Source organism: Salminus brasiliensis, chromosome 1 (assembly GCF_030463535.1).
Source record: "Salminus brasiliensis chromosome 1, fSalBra1.hap2, whole genome shotgun sequence".
In the NCBI taxonomy this organism is placed as follows: Eukaryota; Metazoa; Chordata; class Actinopteri; order Characiformes; family Bryconidae; genus Salminus; species Salminus brasiliensis.
The window spans coordinates 67460726-67485129 of record NC_132878.1 but is presented as its reverse complement, the minus strand read 5'-3'; the positions used below and the strand labels follow the sequence as shown (position 1 = coordinate 67485129).

Genomic DNA, 24404 nt, shown 5'->3' with positions numbered 1-24404 from the left:
GTTCTAAATACAGTCATATAGCGTTCTAAATACAATCATATAGCGTTCTAAATACAGTCATATAGTGTTCTAAATACAGTCATATAGCATTCTAAATACAGTCATATAGCGTTCTAAATACAGTCATATAGTGTTCTAAATACAGTCACATAGCGTTCTAAATACAGTCACATAGTGTTCTAAATACAGTCATATAGCGTTCTAAATACAGTCATATAGTGTTCTAAATACAGTCATATAGCGTTCTAAATACAGTCATATAGTGTTCTAAATACAGTCACATAGCATTCTAAATACAGTCATATAGCGTTCTAAATACAGTCATATAGTGTTCTAAATACAGTCACATAGCGTTCTAAATACAGTCATATAGTGTTCTAAATACAGTCATATAGCGTTCTAAATACAGTCATATAGCGTTCTAAATACAGTCATATAGTGTTCTAAATACAGTCTAAATACAGTCATATAGTGTTCTAAATACAGTCATATAGCGTTCTAAATACAATCATATAGCGTTCTAAATACAGTCATATAGCGTTCTAAATACAGTCACATAGTGTTCTAAATACAGTCATATAGCGTTCTAAATACAGTCATATAGTGTTCTAAATACAGTCACATAGCGTTCTAAATACAGTCATATAGTGTTCTAAATACAGTCATATAGCGTTCTAAATACAGTCTAAATACAGTCATATAGCGTTCTAAATACAGTCATATAGCGTTCTAAATACAGTCATATAGTGTTCTAAATACAGTCACATAGCGTTCTAAATACAGTCATATAGCGTTCTAAATACAGTCATATAGTGTTCTAAATACAGTCACATAGCGTTCTAAATACAGTCATATAGTGTTCTAAATACAGTCACATAGCGTTCTAAATACAGTCATATAGTGTTCTAAATACAGTCATATAGCGTTCTAAATACAGTCATATAGTGTTCTAAATACAGTCATATAGTGTTCTAAATACAGTCATATAGCGTTCTAAATACAGTCATATAGCGTTCTAAATACAGTCATATAGTGTTCTAAATACAGTCACATAGCGTTCTAAATACAGTCATATAGTGTTCTAAATACAGTCATATAGTGTTCTAAATACAGTCACATAGCGTTCTAAATACAGTCATATAGTGTTCTAAATACAGTCATATAGTGTTCTAAATACAGTCACATAGCGTTCTAAATACAGTCATATAGTGTTCTAAATACAGTCATATAGTGTTCTAAATACAGTCATATAGTGTTCTAAATACAGTCACATAGCGTTCTAAATACAGTCATATAGCGTTCTAAATACAGTCATATAGTGTTCTAAATACAGTCATATAGTGTTCTAAAAGCCTTATAAAGGCTATAAGACATTCTAATAGCCTTTAGGGTTGTTGCACAGGATACTATAGTCCATGGCTAGGCTAAATCACTGTTTGGATTATATATATATATATGAACTGTGGAGCAATAAAACTGCATGATGATTCTTTGAATTGTCACGGGTCTGTATAAAACCACTGCTTTTACTTAAAAAAATACTACATCATTAAAGAGCATATTTTTAAGAATTTACCTTAAAAATATATATTTTTCGCACACATACTGTATTCTGCAGCTTCGCCAGAGCTCCTCCTAGTGGCAGCGCAGAGACCTGCTCCCCGATTGTTCAATGTGGCCGAAGCAGCACAGAAGTGTGATTTTCCTAATTAATTTGGCAAATCTTTAAAGTTGCATTTGTGTCTTAAGGGGGGGGCTGCTCCTCTTCACCCCAGATTACACAAACTCACAAAAGTCAAATATGATTAGACTGGTTTGTAAAACATGATTACATTTTTATATGTGTACACAAATACCCAGGCAAATAACTTTACACAGGTATTTAATAGTTTACAATTATTTTATTTTCACAACTGTCTACAGCGATTAGACTGCATTGTAAACATGATTAGATCGATCATATTTGATGTAAGAGTGGTTTATGCATAATTTTACTGGAATATGTTTGGCATGTATGGCATTTGGTTGATGATCCAGAACGACTTACATTTCAGTAATTGCACAATGCTACACCAACCACAGAAAGACACTCATGACCCTGACATGGGTCAAACACACAACAGCTTTGTAATCTGGAATCAGATGCCCTACAGTTGCACCACAGTAAAGTATATCCTCTAATTTATATGTAGCACTTCTGATATGATATAGCATTATGAATATATGTCTGTCTGTTATGGTCAGGCTACACTGCAAAATAAGATTACATGTGTAGGTAAAGTTTTCTTCTTTTTACCAACTCTTGATCAGACTGCATTGCAAAATGGGACTACTTTTGTCTCGAAAGTTCCCGGATTACAGAGACTGAATAATACAGCCGTGGGCCTGCTGCTGCTGCTGCTGCTGCTGTTGCTGTTGGTGGTGGTGGCGGTGGTGGTGTGTGTGTAAATGTGTATCAGTGGCGGGGAATTCCCAACTGCACACAAACATTCGTCGTAGGCCACGCCCCTTTTGCTTGCCCACTCACCGCCCACTGAGCAAAAGCGCCTTTTTACGAACAAAGACTCCTCCCCTTAGCACAACCCCGCCCCGTCCATTAATGTTAACCCCGCCCCCCCGTTCCAGTTCTCTGTCTCGCGCTCTCTCTCTCGAGGCAGGTTTAGAACGTGAGCTTGTTGGTGGATAACTGGTTTTAACGGTCGTCCACAGTTGTGTGTGTGTGTGTGTGTGTGTGTGTGTGTGTGTGTGGGAGTCGGTGTGTCGAGACTGGGTGTCAATGTCGGCTTAACTTAGCTAGTGTTTTATTTGTGCGCGTCCCTCCAGAAGGTAGTTTATGGAAGTACAACTCCGTGTGTTTTGCTTTGGAGGAAAAAAGAGAAGCTGGAGGAGCTGGAGGTGGGCATGATAAACGACGACGGACTCGTTTGGTTTCACAATGGCGCGGTGATGTTGTTCAGGTGAAGCGCGGATCCCCAGCTAGCGAGTCCGGATCAACAGATACTCTTTTTCCGGCACAATGGCGAGAAGTGGTGGGGAGAAGGGCAAGTTGGACATGGAGGAAAATCGGACTGACTCCGGTATCGACTCGTTCAGATCCTTGACTAGCAGAGACGACCAGCAGTGCAGCGGCATGCCCGCGGGCTCCGGCTCTGGCTCCGGCTCCGGCTCCGGCTCTGGCTCTGGCTCTGGCTCCGGCTCCGGCTCTGGCTCCGGCTCCGGAGAGCAGGACAAGCTGGGCGCTGAAGAGGAGCGGGTAGACTCGGCCTATGTGTCCTCCTCGATCACGGTGGACAGTCTCAGCGACATTATCACTGATAAGTGCAGCATTTCAGAGACGCCGAGCACAGAGAGTCCCCGAAACTCCGAGGACAGCGAGGAGGAAGAAATCCTGTTAACAACGGTCACAGAAGACGGAGACACGTAGGTTTTCAAATCTAACGTTGAATCTAGTCTGATGATCGTAGCTGATCATGATGATCCACGGTGCTGCACCCGCCTCAGACAGAGGCGTCCACAGAGGCTTATCACTGTGTCTCTGGGGGTGGATGATCTGGCAGCGTGGTCCGGTATCATGATACTTCAGCGATGGGTGATATTATTTTTATCCAACATTTATCCAGCTAGCTAACACGCTGCCCTACTCTGCTTCTTTACTATCGACGACATTCACGATATGATAGGTTCAGGAAATCAGAATATGAGGTAATTTATCATGATAACGATAACCTAGTCATATTGCTCACCCATAGACATAGTGATGCCAGATTTGATACAGCTTGTTTTGATTTCTTAAAATTACACAGAAGTGAAGGCATTAACCAGCCATGGAGCTTTTATTCAGTCTTCTATTTGGATTTAGTCAAATATCAGCAGCTAAACTGGGTTTGTTTGGGGTTTTTCATGTATTTATACCACTGAAACCAACAGGAGTAGTTTTGTATACACCCAGCTGTCTGTGTTATGTACCCTGAAGTAAACAGCACTTAAGGAGACGTAGTCTTAGTTATAATTAATACTAATTAAAGCCAAAACTCTCTTCCACAAACTCCTAAAGCGTTTCCTATAGACCTACAGTGGAACAGTGTTTTTTGTCCATCCAGCTTCCTCCTGAAGTGGAGCTGAATTATATTGGGCTCTGTTCTATTTTTGGATTATTTTGGTGTAAAATTAAACACCAGAGCTCCAAAGTGAGAGGCGTGAGCTACAGGAATGCAGTCCAGCTTGATTAGATAGAAGTTTATTTTGGCCAACCTCTGCAGGTCAGTGGGTAATAGTAATAAGTGAGTGAAATAGTTTTCATTAAAAGCCTTCGAATTATTTAGAATGGAGACAGATTTGGGTGACCCTGGTTGCAAACCCCCCCTTAGAAAAAAGAAAAGACAAGACAAGCATGCTGTTGTATATTTAGAAATTGCATATACTGGTTTCTGTGTTGTGATCTCATGTGGGCTCAGCCTGACTTGGCATTAACATGCTAACAACAGGGCGTTGGAAGTGCACATGGAAAGCTTTCTTGCGTAGGTTTTTTTTTTTTGTTTGTTTTGTTAAACTGGCTCAGTGGCTAAAATTAGCTTTAACATCAACAGTGTTTCTTATGTCACTGCTGCACTGTTGGCTAGACAAACTGACCAATAATTTGTCAGTGTGTGTGTGTGTGTATATATATATATATATATATATATATATATGTGGGAGTTTATATGTATAATTTTTTTTCTATTTGCAAAGACAAAGCTGGAGGGGGCTGATTTTCTTTATCTGCTTAGACTCTTTTGAGTCTGGAGAAACATCATTGGTGATTCACTGTCATGTGTGTGATTAACTAGTCTGCAGTGGATATGTTTTCTGATAGAAAGCTGCAGGCAGTCACACAAGTCTAGAAACTGGATCTCTTATCACTGGCGCATCTGTGTGAGAAAGCAGAAGTACGCACAGCGGAATTCCCCAGCACTGGGCTGGAAACGCGTTTTCATACCACCCTTTGTAGAAAAGGCATTTTTGTCGAGGGTGCACACGCACTTCACTCTTACAGAATGTACACACACACACACTGACTATCATGAAACAGCATACAAAATAATTAATGAGCTTCTCTATAAAATTGAATTGTGCAAGACTTTAAATTACTAATATATGACTAGCACACACAAACTACATTTATCAGCTTTGATTCCTCCGCTTATCACTGTAGACTTCAATACGTGCACAACATTTCTCTATCGGTCATACTTTATTGAATGTTTAGTGTGACTTCTATTCTATGTATGAGGTATGTGAATTGTGTGTGTGTGTGTGTAGCCAGTATGACCTGTTTTTATTTCCGCTGTCTCTGTTTCTGGGCCACGAGGAAACTTTTTCTGCTTCACACACCCCCCACCCCTCCCAACCCCACCACAGTCATCAGCAGCACTGAAACTCAGTGAAATCCCCCAGTCATTCCATACGGGTGAACCATTCTTTCACTTAAGGAGATGAATTTCACTTAGTACTATTGACAAATTTCCTCTGAAAAATCCCATTTGTCCTCTGTTGCCTTTTTATCTTACTGATAGTGAAACAGATTTTCTTCATGTGCATATGGTGTCTAGACGTCACCATTTCCTTGTATGTTACCGTAACAGTGATGCAGGTCTTTACTCGTAAGGAATACAGACTAGTTTTCCCTGTTAGCATCAGACAGATTTCCCTGTACAGAGTAAAATGTAATGCATGTAATTACATACATTATGTCATAATTTGATAAACAGACTAGTAGAAATGCTCCAAAATGACTTTGACTTCTACTAAAAGTTAAAGTGATTTTTTTTTTTTTTTTTTTTTTTACCCCATCTCCTGTAAAGTTGCCATTTTGGAGATACAAGGTTTTCACATACGGCAATACATAGATACATTGTAGATACTACTCGTAAGGAAGTTACATTTGTTTCAGGGGCATTCGCTGTAATGAACAATTTCACGTCAGAAACTTCCAGAGGGAAGAAGAATCATGTTTGAAACTTTTGCTGGGAGTTTAAATTTGCTTGACAAATTTGGTTGACATGTGAATTCACCTCCTTGCACAGTAGTGTTAATGCATCCGTTGTGGTGGCCTCTGAAGGGGCATCCCAGCTCAAATAGAGGAAACGCTACTTTTAGCTGTCTCTAAGCACAGCTGTTTCTTGTTGTACATAAACACATTAAAGAGGCACTGCATTTGCAGTCAGTTGGGGCATCAGTTAACTTTACATTGATGATTTTACTGTTTCAGCTGTTAATTTGAAAGCCTGCTGATTAGCTCTGCTCAGCTGAAAACTTGGCAAACACCCAAATCGCTCCAGTGCTGCTAACTACTCAAGGTCACTCGAACTACAGGTGACTGCAGCTTTCGCCCTTCTAAGCTAGGGAAACTGGTGCAGCCAAAACAGGATAGTCAGATAGTCAGTGAGTTAGAATATTGTGATATATATTGTATATTAAAGGTAAAATATAACTTAAAGCAAAACCTCCAAACCCGGCAAGCGCGCCCCCAAGTGGCTGAAAGTTCAGTTCCTAAAAAAATCGGAGAGGATTTTTTCCTCTATAACGCAGTGTTGGGTGACGATTTTCCAAATGTTAAGGCTCTTGGTTGCGGCTGTGATGTGCGAATAACGTTAAGTTCTCCCCTAAGCCTCCACCGGTCTTTATCGACTCCCTAATGTGCATTTGCTCGTTTAGATACACTTCTAAAAACAACAGCACATGCCATCCAAAACTCTTGCATACAACTGTTTGAACTGTAAACTTGCTCTTTTTAATTGCCAAACTGAGTAGGTGGAAGACCCGCTGATAGTGGTCAACCACATGTGATGAGAGGATGTAATAACATATGTATTATATATGTACTATATTTTGAACTTTATTATTCTGACTATAACTTTGTTCATGTGGTAGTGTATGACCGTCTATATAAGCATCACATAGAACAAAATACAATATCTCTATATCGTTCCTCTCAGTTTCAGTGCACTCATCAGCACTGCATAGCTGAGGTGTAGATTGTGCATATAGCACACAGACTTGTGAACTAAGATTGACCTGCGTTTACATCCATTTAAAGTGTGTTTGTAAGTGAACAGCCAGCTCGGGAGTCTAATGTTAAAGTCATGTTCCTGTAGTTGTGTACTGTTTCCTGTAATCTGTAGCTTGTGTCATTGTGTGGGCTTCCTCCTTTGAATAAGGCCCATTGATTCAGACGTATTCACTCGTGTTTCTCTTGACATATAAAGGAGTTCGCTAGCTTAAACCACCTCTTTTTTAACGTCTGCTTTTCCAAGAAGCAAATGAGCCCATCGTTGTTCTGAGTATCCTGATTTGACTGCTATCTGCACAGAAGTTCCAGCATTGCGCAACGTTCAAGCCTCTCTGCCTCACGGCCTACTGCCACACTCATGCTTCAGCGGGGTGTGAAATTTTTCTTAGTATCATTTATTTACATCATATTTCTTTCCATCAGTGCTTGTGAAATACTTTCCTTTGTTTGTCTTCCCCCACACAGTTAACTGTGAAACTCTGAAACTGTAAAAGCCTATTCATTGTGTTTCTTTTCCCTGTCCAGCTTTCTCCACTTGGCCATTATCCATGAAATGAAGTCATTTGCACACGACTTGATAAACATGTTCTCTAAAGAGGTCCTGGACATTCAAAATAACTTGTATCAGGTAAATATCAGGAACATCTTTTATGCTCATGTGTTTTCACTGATTTTGAGTCACACCTTGTGTCTCCTCCATTCACTTTTACATGAAAAGCTAGCAAATGTTATGCAATTAATCCAAGTGAACTCATACTTTTTGTACTCTGTTTGGGTTTGTCATTGCTATTGTAAGGGAAGCCGCACCTTGTCTAGAAATGCCAATTATTATTTTTAGGGTTTCAGTTTGATTTTAGCCTGTTTTCTGTACTTTTTGTTTAGTTTTTTTGCCTCCAAAGTTTATGTACCACAACAACCATCTGACCTCTCTTTGTTCCCCAGAATAGATCAGGCTGTTTTTGTTGCTGTAATATGTGTGAATGTGTAAATTAACTGTTTCTGGAAAAAAAAGCAGTCCAGGCTGAAACACTCCTCTAACACATCTAACTATAATTATAGAAGCGATTTGTACCATTTTAAACATATAATATTTACAATATTTACATCCTACAGGAAATAGGCTAAAAATATTAGGAACAGAAGCAGTACAATTAAGTAATGTTGAGTATGAAGCTAAAGCTAATTTCTCGGTCTCAAATGAGAAGCCTGCTGTTTCTGCAAAATGGGCATTGGAGGCATTTTGCAGTGTCTAAAAAAAGGAGGAAACTGATTGAGAAGGCAGAACTGTTGCAGTCAGCATTTATAAAACTGTGACTAATGGAAATGCTGTTTTCAGCCAAGGTTACCGAAATCCACGTAATCAAGAAAGAGCATTGGTCAGATTAGTCACAATTTAAATCAGCACAGTCAATGTGAACTCCTAAATTGAGTAAGCGGTGCCTTGCTGCTCTCTTTTTGATGCTTTTGGTGGAATCTGCTAAAACACATTTGAGTTTGCTATCAAAGGATGGCGGTGTAGATATGTAGGGCACAGGACATAAGTGGTTAACATATTCGAGGTGAACTTCGAGTATCTTTATCTCTTTATCTTTCAATTAAAAATGTAATATAAATGACAGGTGATTTGAATTCATTTTCCATTTGTGACCTGATGGCATTCTGTTCATTTGTGATTATGCACATTTATTTCATATTACATTATTATTATACCAATTGCATTTGGATGGAAAACCACTAAAAATAGCAAGTTTATGGTTATATGCAATATAATTTCTCTTTATTTACTGAATTTAACATATTGAAAAATATTGCTGTTTGCAGCCAAATATGCTGAGGTGTGTAACTATAATATTAAGCTTGATTATACATTTTAAAAAGGTTGTTGATGTGATGCCCCATTTGTTGATGTGTGTTTGATTGTAAAATAATGGTTGCCATTACCGTAGACCAACTATTCATCAAATTTTAAGCATCCAGAGTGAGAGACCCAGACCTAACCTGCCTTTCTCCCACAGACGCCTATGCACCTGGCCGTCTACCTGAACCAGCCCGAAGTGGTGAAGGCGCTGGTGAAGAATGGGGCATGCCTGGAGCTACAGGACCAGGATGGAAACACCCCATTGCATGTGGCCTGTGAGCACGGCAGGCAGGATTGTGCTAATGATATGATACTGAATAGTTCACCCACCGAACTGGCCCAATTGTTTAAGGCACAGAATTGGAGAGGTACGGCTTTGGCTATGGTGGATGTATGTGAATGACTGGGGGTAAAGGGATGGTTTGTAGGCAGCAGTCACTGCCTTTTAAGTGGCAGGGAAGGCAAGACGATATCACAATGCAAGGGCTTTATTTAGTGCTACCTCCTTCCTGTTTGTGTCTGTTGACAGGAGAATTTTGTGTGCTATAATGCTACAATTTAAACAAATGTGGAATTGTTTTTAGTGTGTTTAGTTTAGTTAGCTTTTTTTTTTTTTTTTCTCGTGTGAACAGAAACAAACAGCGGCAATTGAAGTAAAATGTCAGGACAGAAATGTTTTGGAATTGTTAGAACTGGTGGTATGACAATGATGTAATGTGACCCAGTCATGAATATGCCAGATAAAAGTTTTTATTTGTTTTATTATATATTTTTTTTATCAGGTCTCACTTGCCTGCATGTTGCCACACTGCACAAACAGCATCGTCTCATGAGACTCCTAATGAAGAAAGGTGTGGACTTGAACATCCAGGTGGGTAGAGCTTAAGTTATTTCAAAATCAGAAATGACAAATTTACCAGTTTGTAACATGTTTTAGTAGGTACAGCATTGGATGTAATCAGTGACATACACTAATCAGCCATAACATTAGCACCACTTAAAGATGAAGAGAAAAAAATATTGATTATCTTCATCTACAGTGGAATCTGTCAATGGGTGGATATATTAGGCAGCAGATGAGCAGTCAGTTTTTGAAGGTGATGTATTGTTAAAAGCAGGAAAAGTGGGCAAGCATAATAATCAGAGACACTTTGACAAGGAGCAGAATGTGATGGCTAGACGACTGGGTCAGAGCATCACCAAAACGTTGTGGGCATCTTGTGGGCTGTTCCTGTAGTACAGTAGTCCGTACCTACCGGAAGGGGTCCAAGAAAGGACAACCGGTGAACCGGCAACAGGGTCATGGGCACCTAAAGCATATTGATGCAATTCATGGAGGTCCCACCTCACTAAATCTTGGTGCCAGAGAGCACGGGACACCTTCAGAGATCTTGTGGAGTTCATGCCTTACATGGTCAGATGTGTTGTGACAGCACAAGGTGATGTTAATGTTATGGGTCATCAGTGTAAATGCCCCCATATTTAACATTTGTGCATATTGGAACACAAGTACACTAATAAATTTGCATGTTGCACAACCCATTAAGTTGAAATGTTTTTCTGTGTGCGTCCTAAATTATTGTTTAGTGAAGGCAAAATTTGATTCTTTAAACACTTCACTTATAGAGCCTGAGAGGTTATGTCACTACACTTGTATACACTGTATTTCTGATCTGTCTGGTGCTTTTTTTGTGTGTGGGTGTGTCCCTTAGGAAGGTACAAGTGGGAAGACGGCATTACACATTGCTGTGGAGCTGCATGACATCGAGGCTGTAACTCTGCTTCTGAACAGGGGGGCTAACGTGGACGCTGCAATGCTAAATGGCTGCACCGCTCTGCACCTGGCTGTCGGCCGACAGGACGCCACAATCACCACCCACTTGTGTCAAGCAGGAGCTGACAAAATGATCCGGAACATGGAAGACGAGACAGCGCTAGACCTCGCAGATGGCAATGATGATGTAAGATTTCTTTGTTTAAATAAACAAAACGTCCAAGAAGGTAGTAGAAACTTTTAGTACTAGAGATAAAGCCATGTGCTTAACAATGAGGCATTCTCAGTAGAGAATCACTATTTGCTGTGCCCCCTGTATCTACAATAGTATATAGTACACTAGTGCAGTAAAGTTTATAGAGGAGCTGATCTATCTCTCTTTGTTCATTCAAAAAAAACTAAAATAAATAAAATGATAATAAAACATTTTATGTACTTTGTTTGTATATAGTTTGCAGTGTTCTCTACCCAAATTACAATCCCCTCAGTATTATTTAAGTCTTGATGATCATTATACACAAGTATGGGTGCAGCATTATCTGCTATTTTTCATGTATATGGCAGCAGTGTGTGAAAAACAAGTCTCTTTTTGCTTTTGCCTTTCAGATACTTGCTCTGTTCCCATTCGATGACATACAGATCATGGGCAGGACTGTTGGCGTGAACTTCTGAGAGGTTTTCAGATCGGATGGGATCGGATGAACGCATGTTCAGTGTTTGCAGTTTGAACTCAGTAGGCTGCAATAAAATAAACTAACTACGGCTTTCCTTTTAGTCCCTTTCTATAGCCTCATTGTTTTGAACTGCTTTTGCGTGTTGTGGTTATTAATTTATGTTTGCGATGACGCACGTATATCACAGTCGCTTATTCACTGCCAAAGTGACGTGGGAGGATGAAGTGAACAGCCGCCATGGCACCTATAAACATTCTACAATGTGTGTAAAACATGCATATAATAGCAGTGCTGTTCATTCAGTGAATCCATGCTTAACATAGTTTCACATAGCGATTTGTAATGAAAGGTGTTTTGCTCATTTGATGAGAATTCATGCAGCAACAAAGACCAACAGAACCTCACACTACTTTGGTAAAGCAGTTAAGTTGAACTGGAAATACAGTCTGTATGTTATTCAATGGCGCTCCGAACTCCCTCCATCCAGCTGCTGAACGGTCCCAAGTTTTCAGTTCATTTAAGCCCCATACATTTATGCTGATCACAATTTGTACTGAAGTGTGAATAGATTTGCCTCTGATGAGAAACAGAAATCTCTTCTGGTTTTGGACTGACTGACTTACTTACCAGTAACATTGTAACAGTACACCCCCCCACACACACACACACATCCCCATTCTCTTTTTTAAGAATGATTTTTCACTTCCTTGTCCTAAAGTCGCTAAGTCATATGATCTCTAATTCAGTGTAACTTGCGTGTGTGGGGAGTGTTGCTTAGACTTCCCCTAAACTGATGTCATGCAAATCTTCCATTCAATGTTGAATTCAGTGTGGAATGCTTCTTCAAATGCAGTTACTAAAAGAGACAGTCTTTCAGAGCAGCTCAGGCCCACAGTGTCACTGGGGCAGAGGTGAATGATACATTTAGCCCTTTTTCACAACTTCTGTATACCTTTGATCTTTACCCAGCATTTTAAAAATGTGCTGTAACGGTTATAATTTTTAATCCAGTTTAAAGGCTTTACACACAACGCCTGGGTTAATGAATTTAGTGTGCAAGTGAGAATGTTTGTATGCGTCTGTAAGGAAAAGCTGCTGACTGCTGCTGAATTTAACCTCATCCACCACACCTGGTTCACCCCATCACACTCTGCAGTGTGATAATCTGTGCTGTTTGGGTGTTCCTTGGTGTTCAGAACAGATTAACAGTTGCTTGAGCAATTTGGGAAAGTCTGTGTACTGAGCACGACTCCTTTGCTATTGTACCATAATTAAGCAGGAAATAGGTCAGACCATTTTAAATTGCCCCAACATGTGTTTTACAGTCTATTCATTTATTACCATTTGTGGGTTTTTGTTCTGCTTTGCTTTTATCAATTGTGTAAATGGCATTTTAATGCATCATTAAAAAAATGTACAGTGTGAATTTTACAGATCTCTATTTAGAAACAAACAAGCAGATTATTTTGTATTAAAGAAGTTTACAAAAAAAATCTCTTTGCTTCCCTCATTTGTCATTGTTCTGTTTGAAAATCTGCTCTGTGATAAATGTTTGTCATGTTGAGGGGTGGGTTTAATTGGCAACCTTTACTCTGCTGACTGATTCAATCCAAATCAGTTGTGTTGTCATTGTAAAAATATAGAGTTGTACGGTACAACAAATCTCTGTTAGGCTGTTAAGTCTCCAGTGCAGTAACAGATAAAAGATGAGGGACAGTATTGCAAGGACAATGGACCGAACATGAGACAGAGTGCATAGACAAAAAATACAGTAAATACTAATCCGTGCATGTGCTGTGTTTGTATGAAGGCAAAGACTTTGTAAACAAAGTGCAGTAATGAGTAGTGCTGCTAGTGTTCAGGTTGACAGAATAGTACACAGCTTAAGTACAGAGAGGGAGTTCAGTTAAAGTGCAGAGTGCATACTGTCCCTGATCTGGTGGAGCTCAGTGTGGATATGATGACTGAACTGAAGAATGGGAGTGAACAGTGACCGAGCGGTGGTGGTCCTGCTGATGTTCCTGTACCTGTGGCAGGGGTTGGAACAGCATAAATAACTAGATAGTATATCTAACATATAACTATAGCTGCCAGGAAATTGGAAGGGAAGAATGGAAAGTGGCCTAAGTAACAAATTTGTGAAGACTAGTTGAAGTTGGTCCTCAAATTGTAAAATGTAATCAGTGATGTTTAAGCTCAGATAAAAGTCTCCCTGAATGGGCTCTGTATTCACTGGTGATGAGTGGATGATGAGGACTAGACACATTCCATAACCAGAGCAACATCAGAGTCTAATCTAATAACATCTAGGACCGTGGTTGCTTCTCTTAAGTCACATTATCTTTTGTGTTTTCAAGGTTATTGTCCAAATAAATATAAATAATGTTTTCATAGTATATATTCATAAATATTAATAACTGAGGGGTTTTTTTTTCATTCACTTGTTGGATCATTTTTCATGAGTGTGTGTCCACTGAATGTCCACTGGAGACAAATGAAAAACAAAATCTTGTGTTTCAATTACCATGTTTGTAGTTTTTGTTAAACTGCTGATTTAAGATGCCTGTAATGATCATTTTTTACTGTTCTAATGTTAAAGTATCTGGATCACTAATGATCACTAAGGACCACATAGACATGGATTAAGAATGGTTTTAGACCAAATTGAAGTGGCAATGACATCACCATCGGAGCCTCTAATCTAGGACTATGAAATAAGTTGTTTTAGTGGACAATGCAGTTCCTTAAAAAACTGTCTTGTTTTGTCGAGTACTCATTTCCAAATAGCTGAAAAGATTAGTGGGCCTGCTCAAAGGGCCATGTTATAGTGTGAACACATTCTAACACAACCTATACCTTGTAGCTCTAGTGTAAATAAAAAAAGGCAACAAAAAAAAAGGAAAAGCCAAATAGGTCCTTTGAGCTGATCTGATCTTTTCATGTACTTGATTATTGATAATGATTATTGGACAAAACAAGGTAATAACTTCCAGTTTTAAATAAGCTTAATAAACCTTCCTGTTATGTTAAACTGATCAGTATATAGCTATTTTTACTAAAACAAAATGGTTTAAAAGAATAATAATCATATTTTTTTCAATAATATAATATTTATAATATGTTGTGTAATCAAAAGGAAAGATCATGGTTTATGTACGGTAACTCCCAATTTACACACACAACAATATTCAAAATTAAAATATATAATAAAATCAAGATTTTATATTTTACCCTTTGAAGTCTCTGTTTGCACTACTGGCCTAAACAGTGAATGTCTAATATAAATACAGAATAATTACATACATAATATAACCACATTTGACTTTGTCATTTTGCTTTTACATTCATTATACTAATTAAGCTCAGCAGAAATGCTCCACAAATTATTACAAATATTTTATTATTATTATTATTATTAACTTTAAAACAGGTCAATTGGACAGGAGGATTAACACATCTTTTAACATTTTAACATGATAAAAGTCCCTGCATTCATTTCAGTATAAATTTCATGACAACTTTAAGGTTTTGCTTCCCATTTTCGTTTTGGAGCGCAATGGATTTCAAAATAAAAGTCTTCCACCTCTTCACAGCGTATGGAAATATTTTAGTGCAGAATTTCGGCTAAGTGTCACGCTATTGTGTGCATTTTCCCAGCCTGTGGTAGCATAGACTGAACGCACGACTGAGTACATTTGAAATTGTAGTGATATTAAACGTGACTTGATATATTTTATTGCCGTAGCACCGGAAAAGGCTTGTCGACTGTTTAATGCTGGAAAGCTGCTACCGCAGGATGATCATCTTTGTCAGGTCTCTGTGTGAAACACACCGCTATCCAGTGAGTTTGTGTTAGTGCTAGCTAATTCTCCGATGAGCTGACACGGCCAAATTCAGTCTGTAAACGAAAAGCGCATCAGAAGTTCAGTTTCACATACAGGAGGTCGTTTTTGTACTGTGGATCGCGGTGGCGGCGTAACGGTACTACCAAGGCTAGCCGTCTTTCTAGCTAGCTAGCAAAACTAAACTTTCTTGTGGAAAATGACATCTTTTATATGGAGGTAAGGACGATATCCTGTCTATCTTTCTGTGTTTTGTTGCTTAAAAAGTTTCTAGCGCTTAGAAAGTTGCCTTGGCTTGTTAGTTACAGCGGTTTATGTAGAGAGTTTGTTCATATTTCGCTTCTTAGCTTAGCTGGTTAGCTGAGTGGGTTAGGCTGTTGTCCAATATGCGTGCCAACGTTCTCAGTAGGGCACCTGTCTAGTGCGTACATTTTTGCTTCGCTCGGTTAGTTACAGACGTTAGCTAGGTGTCCTAGCTAGAACAGGAGAGAGCATATTAGACGACAGCCGTAGTTTACTGAGCTAGCTAAGTATGTAGCCAGTGGAAACAGCTAGTTTTGAGATGAAGTGCACTGCTTTAATCCACATTATATAACGAGTCCTAGATTTTAAACGTTGTAATTCCTTAAACTGGCTCATTTAAGCTACCTGGGTTTGAGGGTTTGTTGTTTAACTTCAGTTACAGTGAAATGTAGCTAAATATGGTGATCACTGACTCCTTCATTTAAGGAGTTGTGTGGCCAGCAGCAGCTTGCCTAACTAAACTGGTCCTATTTGCTGGTTTGGCACATCAGTGGCCATCATCAGTTATCTGTGGGGTTAAGTTACTTTTTGGGAGCTAGTTTGTCCAGTAACTGTAGCTCTCCTTCAGTTTCCTAGTTATTTTGGTGTCTATTAAAGTGCTATTAGGCTGAAATGATCAACCCTATAGGTTCTTGTCTGAGCAACTGGAAGCCAGCACTTCCAGCCCTTTAGAAATAGGTCGTTCACTCTATCCTTTGCTAAAACTAATTCATTTTCATTTCCAGATACATGACAAAACTGTGTAGCAGATGTGCCAAACATTCAGGTATACCTTACAGCTGTGATCATATAAAGACTGCACTGAAGAGCACTGGTCGACTGCCTTTTGACTACATTTTGTGTTTGTAAAGTGCCATCATTCAAGATTACAGTGTAGATGACACACACACCACGTCCTGGATTTCCCTGATCCGGATACAGGCTTATAAAGAGCATGTGTCTGTTGACAGGAGAATTAAATTGTAGACTTAACAAATATGCTTTAGGTTTAGTGTACATAAATATGTCGTTTATCAGTAGCTCCATATGGTGCTTGTGGTGGAGGTGGAGGTATACGTATTAACTGCTGGACTCTTCTGTATTCTCTCTAGCTGAAACGTCAAAGCTGGGCTGTATAACCTACACACAAACTATGTGTACAGTTTTGAAATGTGCATGTTACGTTTGTGAGCTAGAAGATGCTTATTCAAGCGGTCGTCGGCACGTTGAAGCGAAGATGAAGAAATGAGCCATTTAGCAGTGAAGTGTTAAAGCGTCTTTATTTACTTTGTGTGCGAGCTGCGGTATTGGAACTGTGGACACAGACGTTGGTGTGATATCTGATCTTTTTTTTTTCATTAGTTTAGATTTGTTGGGTATTTTTTTGCTTTGGTTTGTAGGATTGCTAAGCTGTTAGTGCTGTCGTGGCCTGACGAAGTACTGTACACAAAGAGGGTCTGTTAAAAGCAGCTTGAGTTTGGAGGAGGCCCTTTCCAAGAATGTTTAATACACACACACACAGACACACACACACAGACACACACACACAGACACACACACACAGACACACACACACAGACACACACACAAGCTACCATTTGAGTTCCAACAGCAACTTCTTTTTCGTTCATGCTGCTGCATCTCTCATAACTGTTTGCACTCAGGCTGTCTTTGGGCTGACTCTGTTCACTACCCTGCTTCTTAGTGTGTGTGTGGGGTGGGGGTTGCGTTTGGTGTAATGTGTAGATTAGCGTTCTCGTGATACAGGAATGTTAAATTTAGTGATCTCAAGTGTAGCATTGTAACACTTGAGGCAGAACGTTTGAAAACACGTCACTGTCTGAACACTGAAGTGAACATAGCTTATACTGACTTTTTTGGTTCACTTATTTTATTTTTTGGCAGTATTAAAAAAAATCTAAGCAAAACTTGAATTAAATGTAAAAATAAATAAAAATGTAAAGTTACAGTATTGAATTATTAGCAGAAATGCAGTGTTGAAAAAGTTTCCGTGCTTTATGTAAGTCTGTTCATCAGGACTGAGTACATGAATCGTTCAGGTTTAGTACTTTTAATTCATTCAAGTATTTGTATTTCTTTCTTTTTTTACATGTTTTAAAAATAAGACAGGATTCATTACTATTAGAGGTGTAACAACACAATCTTTTCAGGTTAATATTCTGACAGTATGGGCAGCCCTGGCCGTGTTGTTTTAAAATTCTTGTAGAAGTGAAAGAAAAACACTCTCACCTCTGCAGTAAATTGTTTATAACTTTTCCAGTAGTGTTAAAATACAGCTGTTCCTGTTTGATGTAATAACAAAATGACAAACTACAAATAGTGGCATGTGTAAAGGTTTGGCCACCCAAAAGATAAACAAAGAAGAAGAATATATATATATATATATATATATATATATATATATATATATATATATATATATATATATATATATATATTGATTACTGCATGCAATGGTTGTTTATAAAAAAAAAATAGTAAATTTACCATATACATAAAAGTTTATATTTCATTAAATAATGTGTTGAATAATAGATCTAGTCAGGAATGCCTCTTTAAATGAGAAATTACTGTAGATCTAGTAATACACAAATGTTTCTCTGCAATAAAACCCTGCTCATTTTTCCCAATAGTGAAATCCATTTCAGTGCGTGTCTGTGAAGGATTCCTCGTGGACTTACCCTGAGGGGTTTTGATTTGCTAACAGTGTGTGTTTATTTTAAGAATGTGTCTGAGTCCAGCTATTGGTATCAGGCTGTAGAGTAAAGGTAGAAAGTGTTGAAAGAGGCTTTTGTACGGTTGAATGCCTCTTCTGTGTTCCAGCGTTACATGGGAAGTGTCCAGCAATGCCTTAGACACTGTCGAGAGTAAATATGCCATTGAGTTTAACTAATACGAACCATATGCGTGTGTGTCTCTCTGTCTGTGTGTGTCCAGTATGCTTCCAGCCCTGCTGCTGTGTCTGTGTGCGTGTGTATTAGCCGATGCTGGAGACACTCCCCTCCTGGAGGGCTGGCAGGATGTGTGGCTTTTCCGTTTTTTCCTCAACATCCTTGGCTACGCCACCATAGTTATCCCGGGATACTTTCTCATTGGCTACTTCAAGCGGATCAACTACCTGGAGACAGGTGCGATACATCATCTGCATGTTTCTGGTTCAGTAGACCAATCATCTTAATATGCATCTTTTTAAAACGCAAAATAAGACTGAATCTTAATTTGTTTAAGTTTCGATGTACACAAATTTAAGACTGGTGTTTACTACACTGGAGCTATGAGCCTAATGTAATTAACAAGTAATAAAGGTTCATACCCATAAATTAGCGAGATTTAGCTGACTGCATAGCTAAATCATCACACACTCTCCCTCAACCTGTGTGGAGGTGTTTAGTAATCTCTAATAGACTTCTTTATGTGGTGTCTGACACTGTATGGCTCACTGTTCTCTATAAATATGGAGTATTGTGGAGCTGTTAAAAACCCTGCACCCTAAACCACATTTACAAATCTTGACAGCCTTAATAACCTTGAGTACATTTAAATGTTTTAAGATGTTGTGTACCATCAAGGGTTATCAGCATACCAGAGTTATTGATACTGATACCATCACCAAGTAAAGTATACACCATATGGGCAAAAGTATTGCAACATCTACACATTACACCCACAGGCATGGGTTACACTTTTTTTTTTTTTTTTTTTTTTTTTTCTTTTTCATTCTAAATCCATAGGCAGTGGTTGTTGCAGTGATGCCATCCTATTATAATACTACAAACTACTTAAATTAAATGCGCTTTTTAGAACGACCCATTCTTGTGTGTAATTCAATGAGTAAGAGTTCCGAAAAAATTGAATTTGTAGTGCTCCTCCAGGTGAGTTACTGTATTATGCATTAGCAGAAATGGACATGAACAATATCTGATGTCTGCTTTGGCCCACAATTGCCGTATTGATGTCTCACAAGTATTCAGAGCTCTGTTTAAGTAAAGGTGGTGTTGTTATAGTGAGATAATGTCTGCAATAAAACCAAATACCTTTCCAAAAGAAAAGAGAGCGTTTTATATTTGAATACACCCTTCTGAATTAAATAATAAAATGGAGACTGGTGCTTCCATTGTCTTTATCTTTATAAAGGTTATGTACACAAGGATACTGTCTCTGTCCTCTTTTCAAACATTCCAAGCCTACCTGGTGGCGGTTTCTGTTGTCTTTGTAGGACGAGGGCTTTGCTTCCCTGTCATAAAGGCGTGTGTGTTTGGAAGTGACTCTAAGACCACACTGCTGGACGATGCATCTGTGACAGCCAGAAATGAGGCAGAATCCAGTTCATCAGCCCGACAAGCCTTTAAACTCATCTTCTGTGCAGCTGGACTTCAGGCGAGTGTACAATAAATATGATGTGTCTCATATTATATGTTACCCCACTTATGACTAAAAACAATCAATTTATCAAAAAATATATTTTTTTCTTAATTGCCATTTTCCAATATATTAAACAGGCTGCTGCTGTGCCTTTTAAGGCTGATCTATGTAAATGAGCTCTGTTCTGATTGGCCACTCTCTATTGTACCTGATTCGAAAAGCTATCCAGACTGAAACATTCATTCAGTGTAAATAGCTGGAGCTTAAGTCCTGTAGACCGAATAGGTGGATATAAGTTAATGTGTTTCTGACTTGCTAATGTGGTTTCTTGACTGAATCTCTGGTCATTCTTTCTGACCTGTAGGCATCATATTTAACATGGGGTGTCCTGCAAGAGCGAGTGATGACCCGTTCATACGGAGGCTCTGAGGCGGAGGGTGGCGGAGAACGCTTCAGAGACTCCCAGTTTCTGGTGTTTATGAACCGCATCCTGGCGCTGACTGTGGCCGGACTGTGCTGCGTTCTGTTCAAGCAGCCGAGACACGCGGCCCCAATGTACAAATACTCCTTTGCCTCTCTCTCAAACATCCTCAGCAGCTGGTGTCAGTACGAGGCTCTCAAATACATCAGCTTCCCCACACAGGTAATACTCGGAGAGTAGAAGTATAGCAGAGGCATGATACCACTATCTTTTCCAGTACTGACATTGAAATCGTAGGTAAAGGCTGCCACCAATATTATTTATTTATTTATTACAGCTTTTAAAGTGAGCTGACCTGTATGTCATTGATCCAATAAAACAGAAGTGAAGTAAAATATCAGAATTGTGCGGTATCACCAATGCCATTGGTGGCAACACAAACATGATCGATCCACCCCACTGCTTCATAGTTGACAATGTGTTTTTTTGTTGTTGTTTTTTTTTGTTTTTCATGAAATGCATTTTCTTTGTTTTCTGCAAATGTACATGTTTTTTCTACTTCTTTTAAAAAATTAAATATTAATATAAAATCATTCATTCAATCAGTCATTTCGCCAAACGTTTGCACAGGGCTTGTTTCAATGAGCTACAAAAGAGAAACAATGCAATAAATTATTAATAATAATTAATAAATTATTCATTATTATTAATAATCAAAACATATATTTCTTTATAAACATATAAGTTTAACTTACAGTGACCTGTAGAACATTCACCCTCATCCACACTAAGTGTAGAAAGGGTTTGGTTTTGTAGTTTAATAGGCAGTTACAAGGCTAAATGTAGGAAATTCTTGACTGACTGAGTCAGTTACTCAGTTTAAACTCAGTATAGCATTACGGACAGTAGGCTATTGGCCTCTAACATAAGGACGTGAGGAGGAAGTAAAATATAAGAGCGTTGCTATGTGGCATGACCAAAATCACCAGGGAAAATACCCAGGGTCAGGTGGTGTCTTAATACACTGTGTTTTTTTTTTTTTGGATACTCCGAGTTTCCTAAAATTGGCTAACTGTACAATACGTGCATTGTCTCATGAGTTCTATGTGGTAATACTTTTCAATAACAGCTGACAGTCTGCATTGTGCCTCCCACAGATTGTCTTTTTAACTAGGTTCTGACTGTAATGATTTTTGGCCAATGCAGATACCAAATTTAAAGAACAAATTTTAAGGCAAAGAACTTTGATTATACCAGTAAATTCAGTAAATATTTGTATTTCAGATTTAGTTTCGTGTGACTAACAAGATTGTTTAAACATTAATCTTCCTCACGGTGTCCTGTGGTATCTAGCACCATCATGTTACCAACAGTCTTGTAAATTGTGAGAAGGAACCTCCAAGGATCACATTAGTGAGTCTTAGGTGCCCATCACCCTGTTGCTGGTATACTTTTGGTAGGTTCTGATCATTCCATACCAGAAAAAGCCCACAATACCTGCCTAGTGTTTGGAAGATGTTCTGACCCAGTCGTCTAACCTCACAATTTGGTTCTTGTGAAAATTTCTCTGATTATTATGCTTGCCAATTTTTTTCTTCTTTTAACAACACATCACCTTCAAGAACTGACTGCTCACCTGCTGCCTAATATATCCACCTTTTGACAGATCCCACTGTAGATGAAAATAATAATTTGTTTTTTACATCACCTGTACGTTGTGAGAACGTTATGGCTGATTGGTGTAAATACTAGTGTTGTCATTTTGCTTAAATTGTGTAATTATGCAGTTTAATACAGTGTTACACAACAAGTAACAGCGCATTTAGGCTGCACTTAATTTATTCTTTATATTAACTGATAAAAATGCTGTTCAAATTAATGTAATTTTTTTTTTCTTGAATTCTAATCATAAAATCTCATACTTGCTGAAAATACATACTCTCAGAATATGCGTGTTGGCTTTTTTTGGTCTTTAGGATGTCATTATGTAGTGCCCAAATTAGGCAGCAATTTTCTCAGTGGGAGAAATGAATTTCCCCGGTATGTTTATTTTTCCAGCATATGTGGTTTAAATGTCACTGCTTTCTGTGAATTCTAGGGTCCTAAACGAATCAAAATATGAATAATACTACATCCCTGCTAGCAGTTGAGCTTGCCACACTTTCAGACTAACTGATGTTGAACTTTTTTATTTCATCAGGTGTTGGCCAAAGCCTCCAAAGTCATCCCTGTAATGCTGATGGGTAAGCTTGTGTCACACAAGAGCTACGAGTACTGGGAGTATTTCACAGCTGTGCTGATCTCTGTGGGTGTCAGCATGTTTCTGCTGTCTAGCCACACCAACAAACATCCGTCCACCGTCACCACCTTCTCCGGCGTCATCATCCTGGCTGGATACATAGTGTTCGACAGCTTCACCTCCAATTGGCAGGTAGGCACACTCATGATTGTTCTCCTCTTTCAATTTGAAAGATGATTTTGTGTTGCCGATGAAATCTGAATGCTTTCTAACAAAATACTGCTTTGAGAGCTCCGCTGTCTTGTGAATCTTGAGATTACAGTTTAGTTTACCGACACTGTCAACAAGTTTGGCGCTTCAGATGCCTGGGGTTGGTGTTTCAATCCTCGCTCTGCTCTCTGTCTGTGAGGTGTGCTTTCCCCGCATCCATGTGGGTTTCTTCCGGGTACCCTGGTTCCTCAGACCTCCCAGAAGCACATGTTAACTTTCCCCTTAGATGCGCTGTGCCTTGCAAGAAACTCGTGTCCTATCCAAGAGTTATAATTGACTTATAATTGGTTATAATTGATTATAAGAATTAAAATTATTAACCATTCCATTCTTCCTTGTAGGACAACCTGTTCAAGTACAAGATGTCGTCTGTGCAGATGATGTTTGGGGTGAACTTGTTCTCCTGTCTCTTCACCGTTGGTTCTCTGCTGGAGCAAGGCGCGTTCTTTGACTCTCTAGCCTTCATGTCTCGCCACTCAGAGTTCGCCTTCCATGCCGTGCTGCTATCCATCTGCTCTGCCTGTGGCCAGCTCTTCATCTTCTATACCATCGCCCAATTTGGCGCGGCTGCCTTTACCATCATCATGACCCTGCGTCAGGCCATTGCCATTTTGCTCTCCTGTTTCCTCTACGGCCATGCCGTCACCTTCGTGGGAGGTCTCGGTGTGGCTGTGGTCTTCCTGGCCCTTTTCCTCCGTGTTTACGCTCGCAGCCGCATGAAAAAGAGCAGCAAGCGTGCTGTCCAGCCACCTGTCCAGAAGGTGTAAATGAAGGATACTGGGAAACAAAAATGTGTATGGAAAACCACGTTTTTAGTGGTTCAGCCTGTTTTTTTTTTTGTTTGTTTTTGTTTTGTTTTTGTTTTGTTTTGCTTTTTTTTGTGTGTGTGTGTGTCGCACAACTTCGTTTCTACTCTTTGTACGCACACATATATATATATATATATATATATATATATATATATATATATATATATATATATATATATATATATATATATATATGTGTGTGTGTAATAAGGTACGGAAAGGGACGTCTTTTTTATTATTATTAACAAAAAGGGATTGGAATTTGATGGGAGGAAAAGCTTATGTACATCTATGTTTGTGCGTGTGTTTGTGTTGCTGAATGTTTCCATGGGTCTGATTTTACTGAACTGACTGGTCACAACTTGTTTGAGGTTTTGTTTGTTGTGTTGGATAAGCGTTGAACCTTTTATGTAGTGGGTTGGCAGAAACCAGATTTACACATTCTCAAATGTAGCCGATCAGCCAAGTCATGTTTAGTGTCTGAAGGAGCTACGAGGCTGACGCAGATACCAAGGTCATGACATGCTGTGTCATTGTAAATCTTGCTGCTTGACTTACAGCATCAGTGTTGTCTTGTCATATGGTGGTGTTACTATTCCCTTAGTACCGTGCTATTGAGGGGTGATTAGTTTACTGAGCAATATAATGCCTTAAAAGCACAGCAGATGGGGAAGCATTGACTAGAAAACTTGACTAGGCCAAACATTTAATTCTAGGTTCATGTCTGCGATTTCTAGTCAGTGTTTCCTCTGTATTGTGAGTAGATCCGTTGACTAAAACGGTACCAAAACTCACAGTTAACAG

General features: G+C 38.9%; 2 protein-coding genes across 3 annotated transcripts; both read left to right on the top strand.

Annotated features, from left to right (window-relative positions):
• The first annotated feature begins 2642 nt into the window (after positions 1-2642).
• On the top strand, positions 2643-12847 carry nfkbie (nuclear factor of kappa light polypeptide gene enhancer in B-cells inhibitor, epsilon). The gene is made up of 6 exons (XM_072687379.1): positions 2643-3420; positions 7574-7676; positions 9064-9274; positions 9689-9777; positions 10619-10867; positions 11287-12847. Exons 1-6 carry the CDS (start codon positions 3017-3019, stop codon positions 11350-11352), a joined length of 1122 nt encoding a protein of 373 aa, XP_072543480.1. The 5' UTR covers positions 2643-3016; the 3' UTR covers positions 11353-12847.
• Positions 12848-14959: 2112 nt separating this feature from the next.
• Positions 14960-23568, top strand: slc35b2 (solute carrier family 35 member B2). 2 transcript variants are annotated; one of them, XM_072656646.1, is made up of 6 exons: positions 14960-15415; positions 18437-18627; positions 19716-19876; positions 20226-20504; positions 22483-22713; positions 23133-23568. In XM_072656646.1, exons 1-6 carry the CDS (start codon positions 15396-15398, stop codon positions 23556-23558), a joined length of 1308 nt encoding a protein of 435 aa, XP_072512747.1. In that variant the 5' UTR covers positions 14960-15395; the 3' UTR covers positions 23559-23568. The 2 variants fall into 2 exon arrangements, with proteins under 2 accessions (XP_072512747.1, XP_072512739.1); XM_072656638.1 differs by lacking the exons at positions 14960-15415; positions 18437-18627 and having other exon boundaries at positions 19789-19870; positions 20220-20504.
• The last annotated feature ends 836 nt before the right edge of the window (positions 23569-24404 follow it).

Excerpts from the sequence above, each read along its gene's own strand:
- slc35b2 (XM_072656646.1), top strand. The coding sequence starts at position 15,396 with ATGACATCTTTTATATGGAG. Across the intron at positions 15,416-18,436 it reads ATGACATCTTTTATATGGAG|TATGCTTCCAGCCCTGCTGC; the intron begins GTAAGGACGATA and ends GTGTGTGTCCAG. Across the intron at positions 19,877-20,225 it reads TCTGTGCAGCTGGACTTCAG|GCATCATATTTAACATGGGG; the intron begins GCGAGTGTACAA and ends TCTGACCTGTAG.
- nfkbie (XM_072687379.1), top strand. The coding sequence starts at position 3,017 with ATGGCGAGAAGTGGTGGGGAGAAGGGCAAGTTGGACATGGAGGAAAAT. Across the intron at positions 9,778-10,618 it reads GTGTGGACTTGAACATCCAG|GAAGGTACAAGTGGGAAGAC; the intron begins GTGGGTAGAGCT and ends TGTGTCCCTTAG. Across the intron at positions 10,868-11,286 it reads TCGCAGATGGCAATGATGAT|ATACTTGCTCTGTTCCCATT; the intron begins GTAAGATTTCTT and ends TTTGCCTTTCAG.